A 15,407-nucleotide genomic window follows, 5' to 3' on the forward strand; every position below is an offset into this window, starting at 1 on the left:
GATTTAGTGTTCCTCAAAATGAATAAAAACTGAAATGCAAACTCAGAATATGATGTAAACATGCAAAAAATAAACGTGTTAATCATTTAATTTACATTTCCTTCAGCCTGAGGCTTATTCGTTTAACTTTTGGTGTGAAAGGGCTTTTACATATGTGACCCTGGACCACAAAACCAGTCTTTAAGTCGCTGGGGTATATTTGTAGCAATAGCCAAAAATGCATTGTATGGGTCAAAATTATAGATTTTTCTTTTATGCCAAAAATCATTAGGAAATTAAGTAAAGATCATGTTCCATGAAGATATTTTGTAAATTTCCTACTATAAATATATTAAAGCTTAATTTTTGATTAGTAATATACATTGCTAAGAACTTAATTTGGACAAATTTAAAGGCGATTTTCTCAGCATTTCAATTTTTTTTTGCACCCTCAGATTCCAGATTTTCAAATAGTTGCATCTCGGCCGAATATCGCCCTATCCTAACAAACCATACATCAATGAAAAGCTTATGTATTCAGCTTTCAGATGATGTATAAATCTCAATTTCGAAAAATTTACCCTTATGACTGGTTTTGTGGTCCAGGGTCACATATGCCAAAAATATAACTTTTATTTTATATTAAAGTTTGCGTAAAGTCAGTTCTGAGAGTTGTTTGTGAACACATTATAAATGTTAGAAATGCATTGCTGAAACATGTTACAAAGACTGTGTAGTACTTAATTGTGGAGCTAGACCTTTAAACGGTTTTTCACCATTTTCATGATCAGGATTTTTTGGGCAGGGCTAAATCATGACTCGATGACGCAATCGAGCCACCGAGCACAGCCCCTTTCCCTACATGTGTGTTCGACTTGAAGCAGCTCTGCAGACCGACCGGTGTGTGACATCAAAGTACAGTGAGAGCTACAGAGAGCAGATGCTCCTGATGCTTTCGAATCGCTCTCGAGGTACTTTGATGTCATACACTGATTGTTCTGCAGCGCTGCTTCAAGTCGAACACACAATAATAACTACAGAGCATTAGCATCAGTGGTTCACGGCTCAATCGCGAGTTACTGTCATTACCGTTACTACAGTCTGCTAGCTAGCTATGCCTTCGTCACGTAAATGCATAATACCTGGTTGTGATCATTTACAAAACAGTTCGGTCTCCTTATAAGCTGCTATAGGAAGACAGTTGAGAGAGATGGCAGCTTTCCCGTGAGTGGGCGTGGTTTCAGCGCCACCAGTGGACACGCCCACAGCGTTTGAGAGCAGAGAATTCTGCTTTTTAGCATTCAAATTTGACTGGGTGATTAATAACACATTTACAAATTCAGAGCACACATTTAATATTGACTTTACACGGACTTTAAAAACTTACTTGCAAGCCCAGCCCAGATGAGTAACTCAAAAATAACATAACATTACTTTCTATAAGAAGTAACAAAGTAATGCGATTAGTTACTTTTTAGGTAGTTACTCATTGTAATGCATATTTTTAAAAGTAACTTTCCCCAACACTGAACACGACATACATTCGCATCAAATGTTAACTTAGTGGTAGAGTTACACTCACGGGACACTGAGTTACTTATTAGCACTTGCAAAAGTACATTTAATTCGCATGCTGTTCTGACGTAAGCTTTTCCTTAGCGCGTACACCTGAAGCGCGCACACTAAAAAGCCTATCAAACAGCACCTGCATTACTGGACTAAGTTATCTTTCACATATGATTGCTCTAATAATGTCAAAATACACAAGATTTACATATAAACAGTTGGTTATGTCTAAAGTGAAAGTAAATAGTTGAAAGAAAAATGGATGCAGGCTTGTTAGATGCATGCAGGTCTTAAAGTGACGGTACTAAACATGTTGCCGCTTGTCATTAAAGGGATAGTTCACCCCAAAATTAAATTTCTTTCATCATTTACTCACTCGCATGTTGTCCCAAACCTGTATTAATTTCTTTCTTGTACTAAACACAAAAGAAGATAATTTGAAGAATGTGGGTAACGAAACAGCTGGTCCATTGACTTTGATTGATAGTAGGAATAAAAATACTATAAGTATCACTAACATTTATGTTCAGCAGAAGAAAGAAACTCATTCAAAACAACAACAACTATGACAGAATTTTCATTTTTAAGTGGACTTTCTGCTTAAACTTACTAAAACAACAAAACGCAAAGAGAAAAATCACTCATTGCTCTTGACTGAAGAACTTTAAAACAGTTGCTTTAGGAAGAATCAATGTATGATTTGCACAGTGACGTGTATATAGTGTTTTATTTTTATATTTGTTCATGCAATATCTTGAATGCTACTGCTAAATATGCCTACTGCACCTAAAATAATAAAGAACTTTTTTTTTATTTGTATGTTATGTGTAAGTGTATCTTTGTTCTTATTTTTTTAAATAATAAAGATAAAATAATGACAAATATTTTTTTAATCTTCGCCCACTTCGTCCTAAATATCTGCCATTCTTTTTTATTTTATATTTTGTTACTTTGTAAGGCTTTGTCTTTAAAATTGGAAATTAGTTTAGCTGTAATGCTCAGCAGTACAACATGAGAAAAAATGTAAATGACAAAGAATTGTGATATTCCTGAAAAAAACAACAACAACAAAAAAACGTGATGATATTGATATTTTTGCCGATTTTTTTTTTCTTTTCTTTTTTTTTATTAATGAAATGTTTTAAATAGTTTTGGTTTTAATTTAAATTTATAATAACAATACTGGTTCAGGAAATGCATTAGTTGTTCTTGACTTGGCATTAGTTGCTCCTTGGCTAGAAAATACATTTGCAGAACATCGCTAGATATGATATAAAGAGTTTCCAATATGTAAGAGCTGATATTATTTATAAGGTTTAGGAATATAAGAACACTCAACGAGACTAGGTAGAGATTATTTACATGCACACCCATGATGATAAGTGAATAACTCCAGTATTAAGTGAGCATTAAAGTCTCTCACACACACATTCCTCATGCAGCAGTGTAACAGTGCATGTCTTGTATGTGCAGGGCTGGAAGTCTCACCTCATGGGAACTGAGGGTTGTAAACAGAACTCACGGAGGAGAGCGGTACAGCAGAGCACTCTCTCACATGCACAAGGTGATCATTCATCTCCTTTGGCCTCAATGAGACCTTTACAACCCCACACTGTCCCCTACTGCCCCACATTGCCCCATAAAAGCCCTATAGATCCCAACTGCCCCACACAACCTCCACATCGTTCGCTCTGCCGTACAAGAGCCCATCTGCGCCACATGACCTCAAAGAGTCCCACAATGCCCCATCCTCCACACACTGCCTCTGAATGGACTGTTCTGTAAAGTATTATTTTGAATACTGTGTTTACTTTGGCTTAACTATATAGCATCGCACAATGCGTTTCTCATTAACTCCTGAGGTGTTTGTGTGTTTCCTCTTCTCTTATTCTTTGCCTTCAGGAAAGACGGTCAGTACAGCTATAGCTAATACAACAACGGTCCTATCCGAGTCCAAGGCTCGAGGGCTGGGCAGAGGCAGTCGCATCCCTGCTCCTGCTTCCAGGATCAACAGACGCACCAGAGTTCTTCCAGGCAAGGACTCTAGTCACCGACTACAACAGGCATAGCACACAGGCTACATGCTAACTCTAGTAGCTTTGCTGAAAAAATCTCATATGAGTGATTCATAGCAAAAAACACACATCTATTTTATATCAGGATTCAAATAATGCATTATTGCACTCTTATTGCTGTACTGATTTAGAAATATTCCTGTAAGACAGCATCATCATTCAAAGCACACATTATCTTTGGCACCTGATATAAAATTTACCCATTAATGAATGTAAAATCTAAAATGTGTGTGAACAAAAATACTTGAGCTGAAAAACAGGTTTATGAGCAGATACGCAGTTTGTATTTTGCTCTGTTTACCTTTTCAGGTGGATCACCTGGATTTTTTTGTAATTATTTAAGAATTTTATTCTTGTATGTTGTTTTATACTTGTTTGTTTAGTGTGTGTGTGTATGGTGTATGTGAATATTTTGTGATTGTAGCACTTTGATATTTAATGGGTTTTAAAGCAGCATTAGCACCATAGCCAAACATTAAAAACTAGCCTTTGAAAAGAAAGCAAAAATTCTGTTCAAGAGATTTGAACCTTAGATTCTAATTCTATCTGATTCAGATAATGCACTTAAATTTCCTGCAGCACTCGCCTTTCAACATTTAGTTAACAAACAAACAAACAAAAATGTTGTTTTTCTTGAAGAGGGCAAAGGCTAATTCAAGTCGCAGAACTGCCTTGGTGCTTCTCAGAGAATCGGGACTTGGAACAGAGATGTTGCCAATACATGAGGCCACTGCTGAGAGAATAAAGAGCCATAAGGGATGATGATGCTGTTAGACTATTATTTCATATGTTTGGTCTTTGCATTTGCTTCAGTATTAGAGAAACTCTTGGCTTGTTTTGTGGCGCGTAAACGGTTTTGTCTAGTGTGTGATGTGTTAAATCACTGGCTATCATCTGCATCAAACTATGCTGTTCTATTGATTGTGTTTGAAATGTAATGCTTTAGTCCAGTTATGCTTATGACTGGGACCGAAGATATGAAACAACATAAAGGCAGTTTGAGTGGAATAGGCTGATCCTGTGCCTGAAAATAAGCCATAATGTCACTTTTTAAAGTATTTGCATATAGTGAAGACTGAACGTAGGTGTGCAGTCAGAGTTTTCCTATTATGTGAGACATGATAATCAAGGGACTTCAGGGAGGCAAGTTTTTTAAGGTACTACCCCAATAAGCTTTAACAGTATATTATACCGGATTCAAACAAACCAGTTTAAAACTCTTGGGAGTAATTCCAGCACATAGGCGTTTCTTTTAAAGAATGTTTTCTGGTGTCATGGCTGACATAATGCATTGTCTGTAGCTTCTACAGCTCACTGCTGAGACATGCATTATAACTGAAATAAATCAGCCCCTGCAGACATGATTCACTCTTGTGAGATGTCTATTCATATAATATAAATCAGCCTAAACAATTATTTCAGAGTGGAGAGAGTGATCTAAAAGTGACAAACTGAATTTCTTTGCACAGATGACTGACACATACCCAATAGTATTAATTTTTCAGTCAAAAGTATAACTATTTATACCATATAGATAATATATAGTTGATAATGGTAGAATATCATATATTGCTTTTGTTGTTTGCTTTCATTTGGATTTAGGTGATAATGGTAGAATATCCTTTATTACTTTTTTTGTTGTTTGCTTTCATTTGGATTTATTTTAATTATAGAAGCAGAATTAAGAAGCACAGCAGAGTCGTATCATAGTAATCTGGAGGAGGTACCTGAAAATGTTGCACTATTGTGTGCTATCAGTTTTCAAGGACTGCAAAAAATTTTTTGCCAACCCTAAATGAATTTACCAGCAAATTAGAAAGTACGTTATGGGTGCAGTCTTACTCTGGCCACTTGCCATTTTCCTTCACAACTTTGATGTTGTCTGTACAAATTAAGCGTTTGCTCTTAGACATGAAATGAAGACAGTGTAAGACATTATGAAACAAGATTTAAAAGATTTATACTGATGGTAATTTGATTGTCAGTCACGACACATTAATTCAAGGCCCCTCAGCTGTATGTGCATTGATATCAACAGAAACTAATATCTGCTTTGTAGCTTGTTAGAAGCTGTTTTAATAAATGTATTTGAATAAAGTTTTGTCACATGCTTGTTTTTTAATCTGTAAAAGTACTCAAATGTAATAACGTAAAAATACAATTTAGCTTTGTAAAAGTTTTTTGATTGTGACACAAACATCAAACCAAAACAACACATCTGAAAAATGAAATGTTGATGGTGGCGTGTTCATCGTGCAATGTTATTCACTAACAAATGAAATGATGCAGATCAATGTCATTACTCACCCTCGTGTCATTTCAAACTTGTATGACTTACTTTCTTACATGGAACACTAGAGAACATTTCAACTGAGTTGTATCGAATTATGTTAAAGATGTAAGCACCATATGAAGAATGACTTCAATTTCAGACTGTTCCTCACACAAAGCTACCGTATGGTGCAGAGTGACTTTAGAATATGTGGAATATAGCACATAACATGCATTCTAAACTTTTTAGAATAGGTTAATCATACTTTTATGGTGTTTAAAAGCTACAGTCTCCATTCATTGTGGGACATTATTCAAAATTTCTAGCTGTGTTTGGTGCATCATAATTGGCATAGAAATACATTTTAAATGTATGTTTGATCTTAGTAGATTAGCTTATATATGTTTTTTTTTGGCCAAAAGTCAAATTACATGTGTTAATGTTGGTTTTAAACACCTGCTTAAACCCCCCTTCAATTCAAAACACTGAATTCTTACATGAGTTTTAAATGTAAATATATATAATCAATTAATCACATTACTTGTTGGCCAAAACAAGTGTTATATATTTGTATGTTACCCTTTACATTAGCCTATTGTATGTTGTCATAAAGGTCCACTTGTGTTTAATTTGCATCGTTTTCCATTTACTTATATTATTTTATTTTATTTTTTTCGTGTTTTATCTTTTTAGCCAAGTCTTTAAGGTATGTGTTCAGAATACTTGGAGGAAAAAATAAAAAAAAATATTAACTGGAGTAAACATTGTTGAGCTAGATCTATAAACTTGTATAATATTAAAAAAACGCATCTGGTTTGTATTTGTTCCCTGATGATAAGATCATAATTGAAAGACTTGTGATTTATTACATTTTACAGTTGATAACACAAGTTATCATCATCCTTCCTTACAAAATCACAAAAAAAGAAAAGATGAAAATTACAAATACGCTTCATTTAAAAAAAACTAAACAAAATAAGTCTCCCTGTTTTCATAAATACTCATATTACGACTAGTCTGGCGCAGTTCAAGTCCTGGTTTTGAACAAGTCTCCACATTTGCAGCAGCTCCTGCGGAAAGAGTTTGTGCACCACGATGAGGCTGCGAAAGAAGCACGGCTCCCGGTTCAGAGGAGTCACTTTACGCTTAATGATGCCAAATGTCCGGAAGCCCAGATGCAGCTCGGGGATGATCTTCAGCTTCTGAAGGCACATGCCCAGAAACACATCATCAATGGGGTAAAGCTCCACGCTCTCAGAAACTGCAAAAAGCTTGTGGGCCACCAGAGAAGACATGAGAAATCCTCCTCCACCCAAATAAGGTGGATAGCGTTTATCATACAACTCTTTGGGAATGAAATATTTACTCTGGCGGTTTCTGATCGGTTTGGCTTCTAAAATAGTGTCTCCTACAATGAGGTTTTCCACCCTGTTCTCCTCCACCCGAAAGCCAATTAGTTCCACCAGGTTCTTGGTGTGGACAAAAACGTCATCGTCCCCTTTGAAGATGAAGGGAACTCCACTGCAGTAGATGTTGAACCATCTCAGAAAGTTCACCTCCTTTAAGGTGAGGTTGAAGAAGGTGTCCATAAAGTCCCACTGTAAGATGTCCCCGTAGGTTCGGTCTTCATATTGGACCAGGGCTTGTAAATTCCGCGCGTCTTTGCCAGTGGCTGGAGTGCCTAATAAAAATAGTGTTTTGATTTTCAAGCCCTGGATTTCTTGCTCCTTTCCCCAGGTCTGCCTCACGGCTTCTCGCCGGTCATGTTCTTCGATAACCGATTTGACCACGACCAGAACATCCACATTACCGCTGCACTTCTCCGGGTGATTCAGCAACATTGGGTAGTATCTGCAATGTCTGTGCAGGACAAATTCGTGAAATCTTGGGCTCAGACGACGAAACCAGGTTTGGGTCTTCATCGTCGAATTTTCTCGACACTGAATTTTATCCACGTCCCATTTTGTTGGCATGGGTTTCCCCACCGGCGCCAAGCCATTACCGTTGGATGAATTTTCAATGGCCTTTATGCTTTTACAAGTGGGGCCACACCATTTGCGTTTCACGTCGACTTTGTTATCCTTGAAATTCGTGTCCACTGTTATTAACTTCTGAAGCATCAGTAAAGTGGCAAAAACCAAAGTCAGGCTGACCGCAGTCCTTAAATTCTTTTTCTTTCGACAGAAGAATTCCATTACGCTCCTCAGAGAGCACTCCAGTCGGGTGACCAGTGAATTTGTCATGAAAAGTCAGCCAGGTCCGCTGTAATTAATTTCCCAAGTGTTATGGAAATATAAAAATGAGCGAATAATCCATAAAGAGGCATTTTGATAAACCTTAAAAACTGTCTTCTCCACATTCCTCCCGTCAGACTAAGTTTTAGTCTCTTGTCCCATCGTCACTAATCGTCGCAACAGGTTCTTCTCGCTTCAAGTTCCATCGTTGAACTGCTGAAAATGGGAGGCAGTCATCCTGTAAAACAATCGGCTGTCTGCCCTCCTCTCTCCTCCAGTTTAACGACACCTACCTGCTACAGGATCTCTGGTTACACACGACAGCTGTGCAAGCGAAGTAAATGAGGGTCCCCAAGAAGAGTTTGAGTGAGAACTACTTACTTATTCAATGTATGTAAATATTGGAGTTGAAGTAACTTTTCGTATTTTTAAAGGTTTGCAACCTACTTTTCACGTCCCTCTCACAAGCACACCCAGAAAGATGCTCGAAGATGTCAAGGAGTTGATTAGCACTAAACTCATAATTTTAGTATTTAGCGCCACCGTGTGGTTCTTAACGAGTCAGTCAACACCAATTTAACGACATGATTTTCAGAAGACACAGAGTACTACAAAATTAGATCAAATGTAAATGTATTTAAACTATATTATTACTCATTTTCATAGTCTAAGTCATATTGTGTATTCTGCACCATAAAAGCTTCAAACATATCTTTAGAACATTTTATACAATTTAGCCTAATATTTGATCTGCTGGTTATGTTGGTCCTCAACCGGTCGAAAAGTGACGCTAAAGGGGTACCTTGAGCGTCAAAAAGCGACGCAAAAACCAAGCGTCAATATGTGACGAGTTGGGATGAGACTGTGTTATGGTCCTAGGTAAGAAAACTGACCAGTTGCCATTGATTTATAGCCATAAAGGACCAGCTTGGTCCAGAGACCATTTAATCATCATAAGTAGCTAGTGTTGGCTGCATTTTCCAGCAGGGTGCCACATAATACCTAAATACTTTTAAAACCTGTTAACATTTTCATTTTCCATGTGAAATCAGTTAAATGTTGCAGCTCAACTATAATGTCCACTATGATGATGTCATGTGTCTGGCAAATGAAGCAATGCTCAGAATGACACAATCCTTTATGGAAATTGTTTTATGATTGTTACATACTCAGTGTCAAATATATGAATATAAACTGCACATATTAATTCTTCCATGAATGTCATCATTAGTAGAAGCTGGACTTGTTGCATAAACATAGTCACTTTTTAGTTCTGGTCTAAGCAGTTTATGCAGCCTGCCATTAGTATCCATAACATCATATTCACGTCACAGTCTTTAGGCCTATGACTCATTCGACATATTTCCACGATGAATAACATGCCATTCCATGTATTTTAATCGTTTGCACTGGTCATAACGGTTATAACTTGTACAAGCGGACTAGGACTAATTGATGGGTATCAGCCACCGCCTCAGAAAAGCCTGGTAATGTTTTCAGCTCCAGTCTTGTGATTCAGTTTCTCGTAGATGATCGGATATGGGCGGGGCTTTAGCGGTCACTGGAGATAAACACTCGCAGGACTCCACGCTCGGTTTACGCCGAAACTTCCAATGAGGGCGAAGCAGGTAAGAAAACTTTTACGCTTTTATGTTTGAGAAGTTGCTTTTTTATGTAATATGAACCTGCACGATCACTTTCAAGTTTACGCAGATTTTATTTAGTTTGCGGTTCAATGTTTCAATGTGAAATTTAGTTTATTAGGATAGGCTACTAAAACAACGTCAATTCACAGTTTTGACGTGTAGACGGAGTCTCGCTTGGAGCACGTGTCGTTTCCTTTAGTATTATAATCAAGTTGTTTTACACGGTTTGTTTTCATAATCGTACGTTTGTTAACTTTTTTTCCAGCAGTAGTGGTTGGGATTTTGAATCACTTAGTGAGTCGAATCGTTTGAATCGGTTTAATAGAAAGATCCGTTTACGTATTAATTCAGTGCATGCTTTTTGTGTCGATTCATTTTCGAGTTGAATCGAAAATCTTATCTTTTAATTTTTACATGTTCATTCTGCACCCCTTCTCTCCTGGTTGCGAACTAGACTGGTTCACATTATTGTCCCAGTTCATTCAGTTTGTTCACGAAGTAAATGATTCATTCATTTGGTTTATTCACGAATGATGACTCGTTTATTAAAAGGCATATTCGTTAAGTTGGTCTTTTAAGGCAGAAAAGCAAAAAAGAGACCTCATTAAACTAAAAACATGTCTTTGGATGGTAGTAAACAAAAAGATTCGTTTACCTAAATCTTTGTTCTAACGAAACGACACTCAGTAGCACAAGTAATTTGTGACGGGGAAACTTCTGTATTATTGATCATACAGTGTTCCTAATAAGCTGTGCTCTCTTGTTTCAGATTGTCGTTGGGAGCCACAGACTGCGAGTGCGCGGCACTGTCTCTTTAAACGCGCCTGGTGTGAAAAGTTCAGTCAAGGTCAGTGTCAGTCTACCCAACCATCTTCTCCCCGCAGTTTCCGTCTGTCGGCTACAGTAAAGCGCTACGATGTAACAAGCTTTCTCACGATGTATCAGCCACGTCTAAAACCGCGCTGATATTTTATTTACTTATATATTCATTACTGGACTTTGATCCACAGAAGGCTGTGTGGAGGAGGGTTCTGCGCGGTTTGGTGCAGAGATCGGCGTCTGATATCGCGAGCGCAGTGCAGCAGATGGCTGGCGACGGCGGGCAGGCCAAACGTCTTCCAAAGAGACCGTTTCACGGCGAAGTAGAGGAGAACTCCAGCGCGACCATGAACGAAAACGTCAAAATGAAGCCCGGGAAAAAGGCTCCGGGTGAACGGCGCGGTAAGGAGAACTCTGCCGCCAAGTGTACTGCTTTGACAAACGGCTCTGCAGAGGCGAAGATGGACCAGACCGTAATTCACAGTCCCCAAAGGCAAGAGGACCCGAGCATTTTCTTCGACGAGGACAGCAATCACATTTTCCCAGTGGAACAGTTCTTTGGGAACATGGATGTTGTTGAGGTAAGCTAAACCGACTCAGAACACATGTTGTTATGATTGGGTATCAGTGCAGAAATGCAGCAAATTAGCGCTGGTTTGAACTCAATTCCGAGCTGTGACCAGCAATTACTTTTGACTTTCAAGGTTCTAAAAAGAACTTATGTATTTTGCAAATATAATTTAAAGTACAAACAGTCATAATTTCATGTGAACATTTTTACATGTAGAGTGGAAATGGTCACGTGACCAGTGTTTGACGTCTGTAATAAAATATCAAATCGAGATATAGAAAAAAGTGTTAATTTATTATTAAAGTGTCTCATGAATTACAGTTATAATACGTCAGTTAAGAAACTCGCTGCCTAGTTTTGAATAGGAAAAATAAAAATTATATTTAATGATAATATATAAAATTAATGTATATGAAGAGTTCAGATGCAAAAGCCTCTAAACGCCGTTTGAAATTTTCTTATGAAATGAGCAGTTTATCAGGCTCCTATGTTTGTGTTCAGTTATTTTACTTTAGTGGCAATGAAAATAACCTATTGATTATTGATCGTCATTAAAGTGAAATTACTGAACCTACACACAGGAGCCATATATATATGTATACATGTATATGTGTGTGTGTGTAGATTTCAAAGTAGTTGCATGAATTAAAAGTTCCCTCTCCACAACTGACTGATTTGATCAATATTTATTTATTTTTTTAACTTTACTGCTTGCTACTTTCTTTTGACTCTATATTTGACCTCATTGTTATCACTGTTTCTTTGTATTTGAAAACGCATGGTTTCTTTTATTGGGATATAAAAGAAGAAATACATTAGCTTAAAAACATGGAATTAAATGTTTTAAATATCAGTTGACGGCCCATGCAGGATGTGAACTTTCAAGGCCCTTTGCCCCAGTAACATAACTTTGGTCTATGTGAAGCTTTCCAGATAAATAACACGCAACCAGATGGCTTTGTTTGCACACAGTAATCCTGAAATATTGAGGTTAATACAAGACCATGTAGGATTATTGCAATGAAAGTCTGTTGATTCTCAATTGGGTGTCAAAGCAGGTGTATGATTTTATAATGCATAAGTTCAGTAGCCAACTATATTCATTAATGCAGTTTTAATGTGTGAATGCAGCTTTGTTTGAAAAGATTGTGACCTGATTTGTTGCAGGATTACCCACGCAGAACTCCAGGAAGCAAGAGAATGAGTCGAAGAGAGTACAGGAGCATGCATTACTATGCCAAAGAGGACAGCGAAGACGAGCAGCTATGAGGACAATTCCTCTCACAGAGTCACTCAATCTGTCTGCCATTGACAGGGAAGGAGTTTTATGCTGGTAAAATGGACTTGATTGTTTTAAAACAAGTTATTTTATTCCAAAAGCCTTCTTAATGTTTGAGCTACACTGAGGTGCACTGTGTTGATTTATCAGTAATGTAATTATTTCTTATGCAGTTTTGATGAGGTACATCAACTTGGGCAAAAATGTTATTGCATCCCTAATTATAAACTTAAGAACATTATATGTGCCACTAAACGAATGTACATTAAGAGGGTTTTGTGCTAGCTAAAACCATCAAGTGATTGGGGTTTGTGCTGAAAGAAAGCTATAATTTCTATAACTTTCTGTACACTGGGTTTTCTACCGCTAGTCCTTACTAATGTGCTCAAATCAAATACAGTTTTGTCAAGTGCCTCAAATTTGCTGTTTAGACTTTGAAAGCAATTTGAACATTAGCTTGGACATTATGAATTTGGCACTTTTAAACATTCTCTGAGAATGAATAGATTTGTTTTGGAAAAAAAAAACACTTAATACTTCAGATTTGGTGCTGTATAATTAAATTAAAACGTAGCTATTTTGTTCTTTGATATGATGTAAAGATCTTTATATTGGTTAGTATCTCAAACTAAGAGGCTTTTATTGTTAAGATATGAAAAGTTGTAATTTTAAACCAACAATTTCAATCTGTATTATGCATGTGGCTTCACCAGAAATTAGATTTGTCTGTATATGATGATATTTGTATAGTCTTATGGAACAGAATTTGCACTAACTTCACGAGTGGCTCAAAGATGTAACATTTTAAAATGTAGTTTCTTTTCTACTATGTACAAATTATATGAGGTAAAAATTGTAGAAAGTGTGATTTTGAAGTTTATATTTTTCTATTGAAGCGATAAACCAAGTGCTAATTTTTTTCGCTACCACATGCTTTGTATGTATGTGTATATATGACATGCAATGTTTGTGAATATATTTAATGGCAAATCATCTGTGTATTATCATGTGAAAGCTACAATACACCGTCCAGAGAAAATAAATCTCATTTAACAGCTTTGGGAAACATCTTTTTCAATGAAGGCTTGAGTATATTTTGTACAATAAATAAAGCTATTGTTTGTTGATGGAAGTACTATGAACGTTAACTGTACAAGATACCCTGTTCCCATTCATGATTCAAATAGAGACTCTTTTCAAAGACATTTACCCCCGGTTGACCTTAAAATATATCAGTGCCTTTGTTTTGTCTCAAGATGCACAGTGGAAATGTTATTCTAAGGCACGTTTGTAAAAATGACTTAAATGTCCTAATTGAGCTATGGCCTAATCCAGGCTTAGTCTAAGCCCTGTCTGTGAAACCAGGCCTATGTGCTTACAATAAACCAATACAAATTTAAATATAAAAACAATCAGTTATAAAACCCTGAAAACCCTGCTTTCACATAATTTAAACAGAAATGTTGCTTTGGTACAAAAATGGTTAAATAACTGAAATTAAAAGTTACAATAAAAAATGTGTGTACCTGAAGTTCAATATAACCTCATAATAAGATAAAATGGCCCTGAGGATATCAGTACTTGCATCAGCGCTTGTGATTCACCAAAGCTGAAACTTTCACACTAAGCTGCATATTTCATAAGAGGATTATGGATGTGCTTTCATTTCACAGTCCTCCTGACACGTTTGTAGATTTTTCAGGAGTCACAGCTGAGCTCATGGGCCCCTTTCTTGTGGCAGACGATATGAACGAGCTTGATATTTTCCCTTGTGAATAACAGTTTGTAGAAATAATCCATGTTTATATCGCCACTCTTATTGCCCTTCAGTGCCTCGGTGAGTGTGGGCATGACGGTCCTCTTCTTTTCTATCCTAAAAAACACCAGCTTTTTCATTTCAGAATGTTATTGCTTATCACTAAAATTTATATTAAAATGTTATCTTTATCAAAATGGCTAAATATTGATATGTTGATAAAATGATAAGATTTAAGTATACTTAAATTTGTTATAATAAACATTAATATTTGAGAATTACTACTCACAGGTGGTCCAGATTCCAGGTGCTAAAGAGGATTCTGCTCTCGCGGCTCCCGTACGGGTTTATTGAGTGAAGAAATGCGCAGTTGTTCTCATCAAAGGCACCCTGTTAGCGCAAAAGTCTTTTAGAATCTTACACAAGCAGGAACTACTGACAAAGCAGTGAATGAGAGATGTTTTATTTTTTATGTTTCATTATTTTCCTTCAAAGAAAAATGATGCTAGACTGAACTAAATAAGACTCATTAGAAATGACACCTGGCAGGTGAACTGAATAAATGATTTAGATATTTTTAATAACTATGAAAATTAAGAACATTATCCCTCCAATTCAAGGTAACATGATCTTTGTGAGTTATAATATTTAATAATAATTTAGGAGATAAAAAAGCCTAAGGTTATCTATAAAAATGACAGTACCTTTTAAAAAAAAAATCCAATATATTAATTTCTATAATAAGAAATATGAAGGTCAGGTTAGGTTTGTGTCAACTCATAATCACAGCAATAATAATTAAAACACCCATGAAATTCACTCACGTCCATTCCAGCTCTGTCCCTCAGGCAGGAAAACAAGTTCTGTTATCGGGAAGATTTTGAAAATGCTCTTCAGTAACTACAGTCCCATCCTCGAATAAGCAGACATGCACTTTGGAGCTGGACGCCTGTGGATAAAATATGAATTATGAATGTCTGACAGCAGCTTTAGTAAATTATATTATTTTTTTTTGTCAGCTCCTTCAGGTTAGCAGCTGCAATTCCCTATTTTATGGCTTCGTTGGCACTTCTTATCTTAACCAGCTTGGGTTTTGTTATTTTGTGCATATTTTCTTTTTCGGAAATGGGAAGTTTCTCTTCCGCTGTGTCTGTATGAGCGATCAAAACAACGACAAGACGCGTGTTGCCACCTCGTGGATGAAAATAAA

The 15,407-nt window shown here is 36.6% G+C and overlaps 5 protein-coding genes across 9 annotated transcripts in view; 2 read left to right on the forward strand and 3 right to left on the reverse strand.

The window, feature by feature from the left end:
• The window catches only part of LOC306848884 (centrosomal protein of 104 kDa-like), a 46,468-nt gene extending 40,739 nt beyond the window's left edge, over positions 1-5,729 (forward strand). For all 4 annotated transcript variants that reach the window (XM_079383668.1, XM_079383669.1, XM_079383667.1 and 1 more), the window contains exons 21-22: positions 3,019-3,109; positions 3,448-5,729. In XM_079383668.1, the coding sequence (XP_079239794.1) occupies positions 3,019-3,109; positions 3,448-3,614 (258 nt within the window). In that variant the 3' untranslated portion in view covers positions 3,615-5,729. The remainder of the gene's footprint in view (positions 1-3,018; positions 3,110-3,447) is intronic.
• The window catches only part of LOC306849709 (uncharacterized protein), a 919,849-nt gene that overhangs the window by 232,899 nt on the left and 671,543 nt on the right, over positions 1-15,407 (reverse strand). The window lies entirely within an intron of this gene.
• On the reverse strand, positions 5,680-8,595 carry LOC306848886 (UDP-GlcNAc:betaGal beta-1,3-N-acetylglucosaminyltransferase 7-like). Its single transcript, XM_079383671.1, has one exon. It carries the CDS (start codon positions 8,133-8,135, stop codon positions 6,894-6,896), a length of 1,242 nt encoding a protein of 413 aa, XP_079239797.1. The 5' UTR covers positions 8,136-8,595; the 3' UTR covers positions 5,680-6,893.
• On the forward strand, positions 9,496-13,500 carry LOC306848977 (UPF0688 protein C1orf174 homolog). 2 transcript variants are annotated; one of them, XM_079383777.1, is made up of 4 exons: positions 9,496-9,754; positions 10,542-10,619; positions 10,783-11,172; positions 12,330-13,500. In XM_079383777.1, the coding sequence occupies exons 1-4, from the start codon at positions 9,740-9,742 to the stop codon at positions 12,429-12,431; spliced, it is 585 nt and encodes a 194-aa protein (XP_079239903.1). In that variant the 5' UTR covers positions 9,496-9,739; the 3' UTR covers positions 12,432-13,500. The 2 variants fall into 2 exon arrangements, with proteins under 2 accessions (XP_079239903.1, XP_079239904.1); XM_079383778.1 differs by having other exon boundaries at positions 9,666-9,754; positions 10,786-11,172; positions 12,330-12,467.
• Positions 11,933-15,381, reverse strand: LOC306848978 (DNA fragmentation factor subunit beta-like). Its single transcript, XM_079383779.1, has 3 exons — positions 15,022-15,381; positions 14,487-14,587; positions 11,933-14,314 (listed from the first exon to the last, which is right to left on the reverse strand). The coding sequence occupies exons 1-3, from the start codon at positions 15,025-15,027 to the stop codon at positions 14,140-14,142; spliced, it is 282 nt and encodes a 93-aa protein (XP_079239905.1). The 5' UTR covers positions 15,028-15,381; the 3' UTR covers positions 11,933-14,139.

The sequence above is a fragment of the Barbus barbus genome, assembly GCF_936440315.1.
Source record: "Barbus barbus genome assembly, chromosome: 29".
NCBI classification, from domain to species: Eukaryota; Metazoa; Chordata; class Actinopteri; order Cypriniformes; family Cyprinidae; genus Barbus; species Barbus barbus.

What these genes read in the sequence shown, in the direction of transcription:
- LOC306848978 (XM_079383779.1), bottom strand. An exon ending in ACCTGGAATCTGGACCACCT is followed by an intron (nt 14,315 to 14,486) that starts GTGAGTAGTAAT and finishes GGTGTTTTTTAG; the next exon opens with GATAGAAAAGAAGAGGACCG.
- LOC306848977 (XM_079383777.1), top strand. An exon ending in GTGTGAAAAGTTCAGTCAAG is followed by an intron (nt 10,620 to 10,782) that starts GTCAGTGTCAGT and finishes TTTGATCCACAG; the next exon opens with AAGGCTGTGTGGAGGAGGGT. An exon ending in GGAACATGGATGTTGTTGAG is followed by an intron (nt 11,173 to 12,329) that starts GTAAGCTAAACC and finishes GATTTGTTGCAG; the next exon opens with GATTACCCACGCAGAACTCC.
- LOC306848886 (XM_079383671.1), bottom strand. Translation starts at nt 8,135, where the DNA reads ATGACAAATTCACTGGTCACCCGACTGGAGTGCTCTCTGAGGAGCGTA.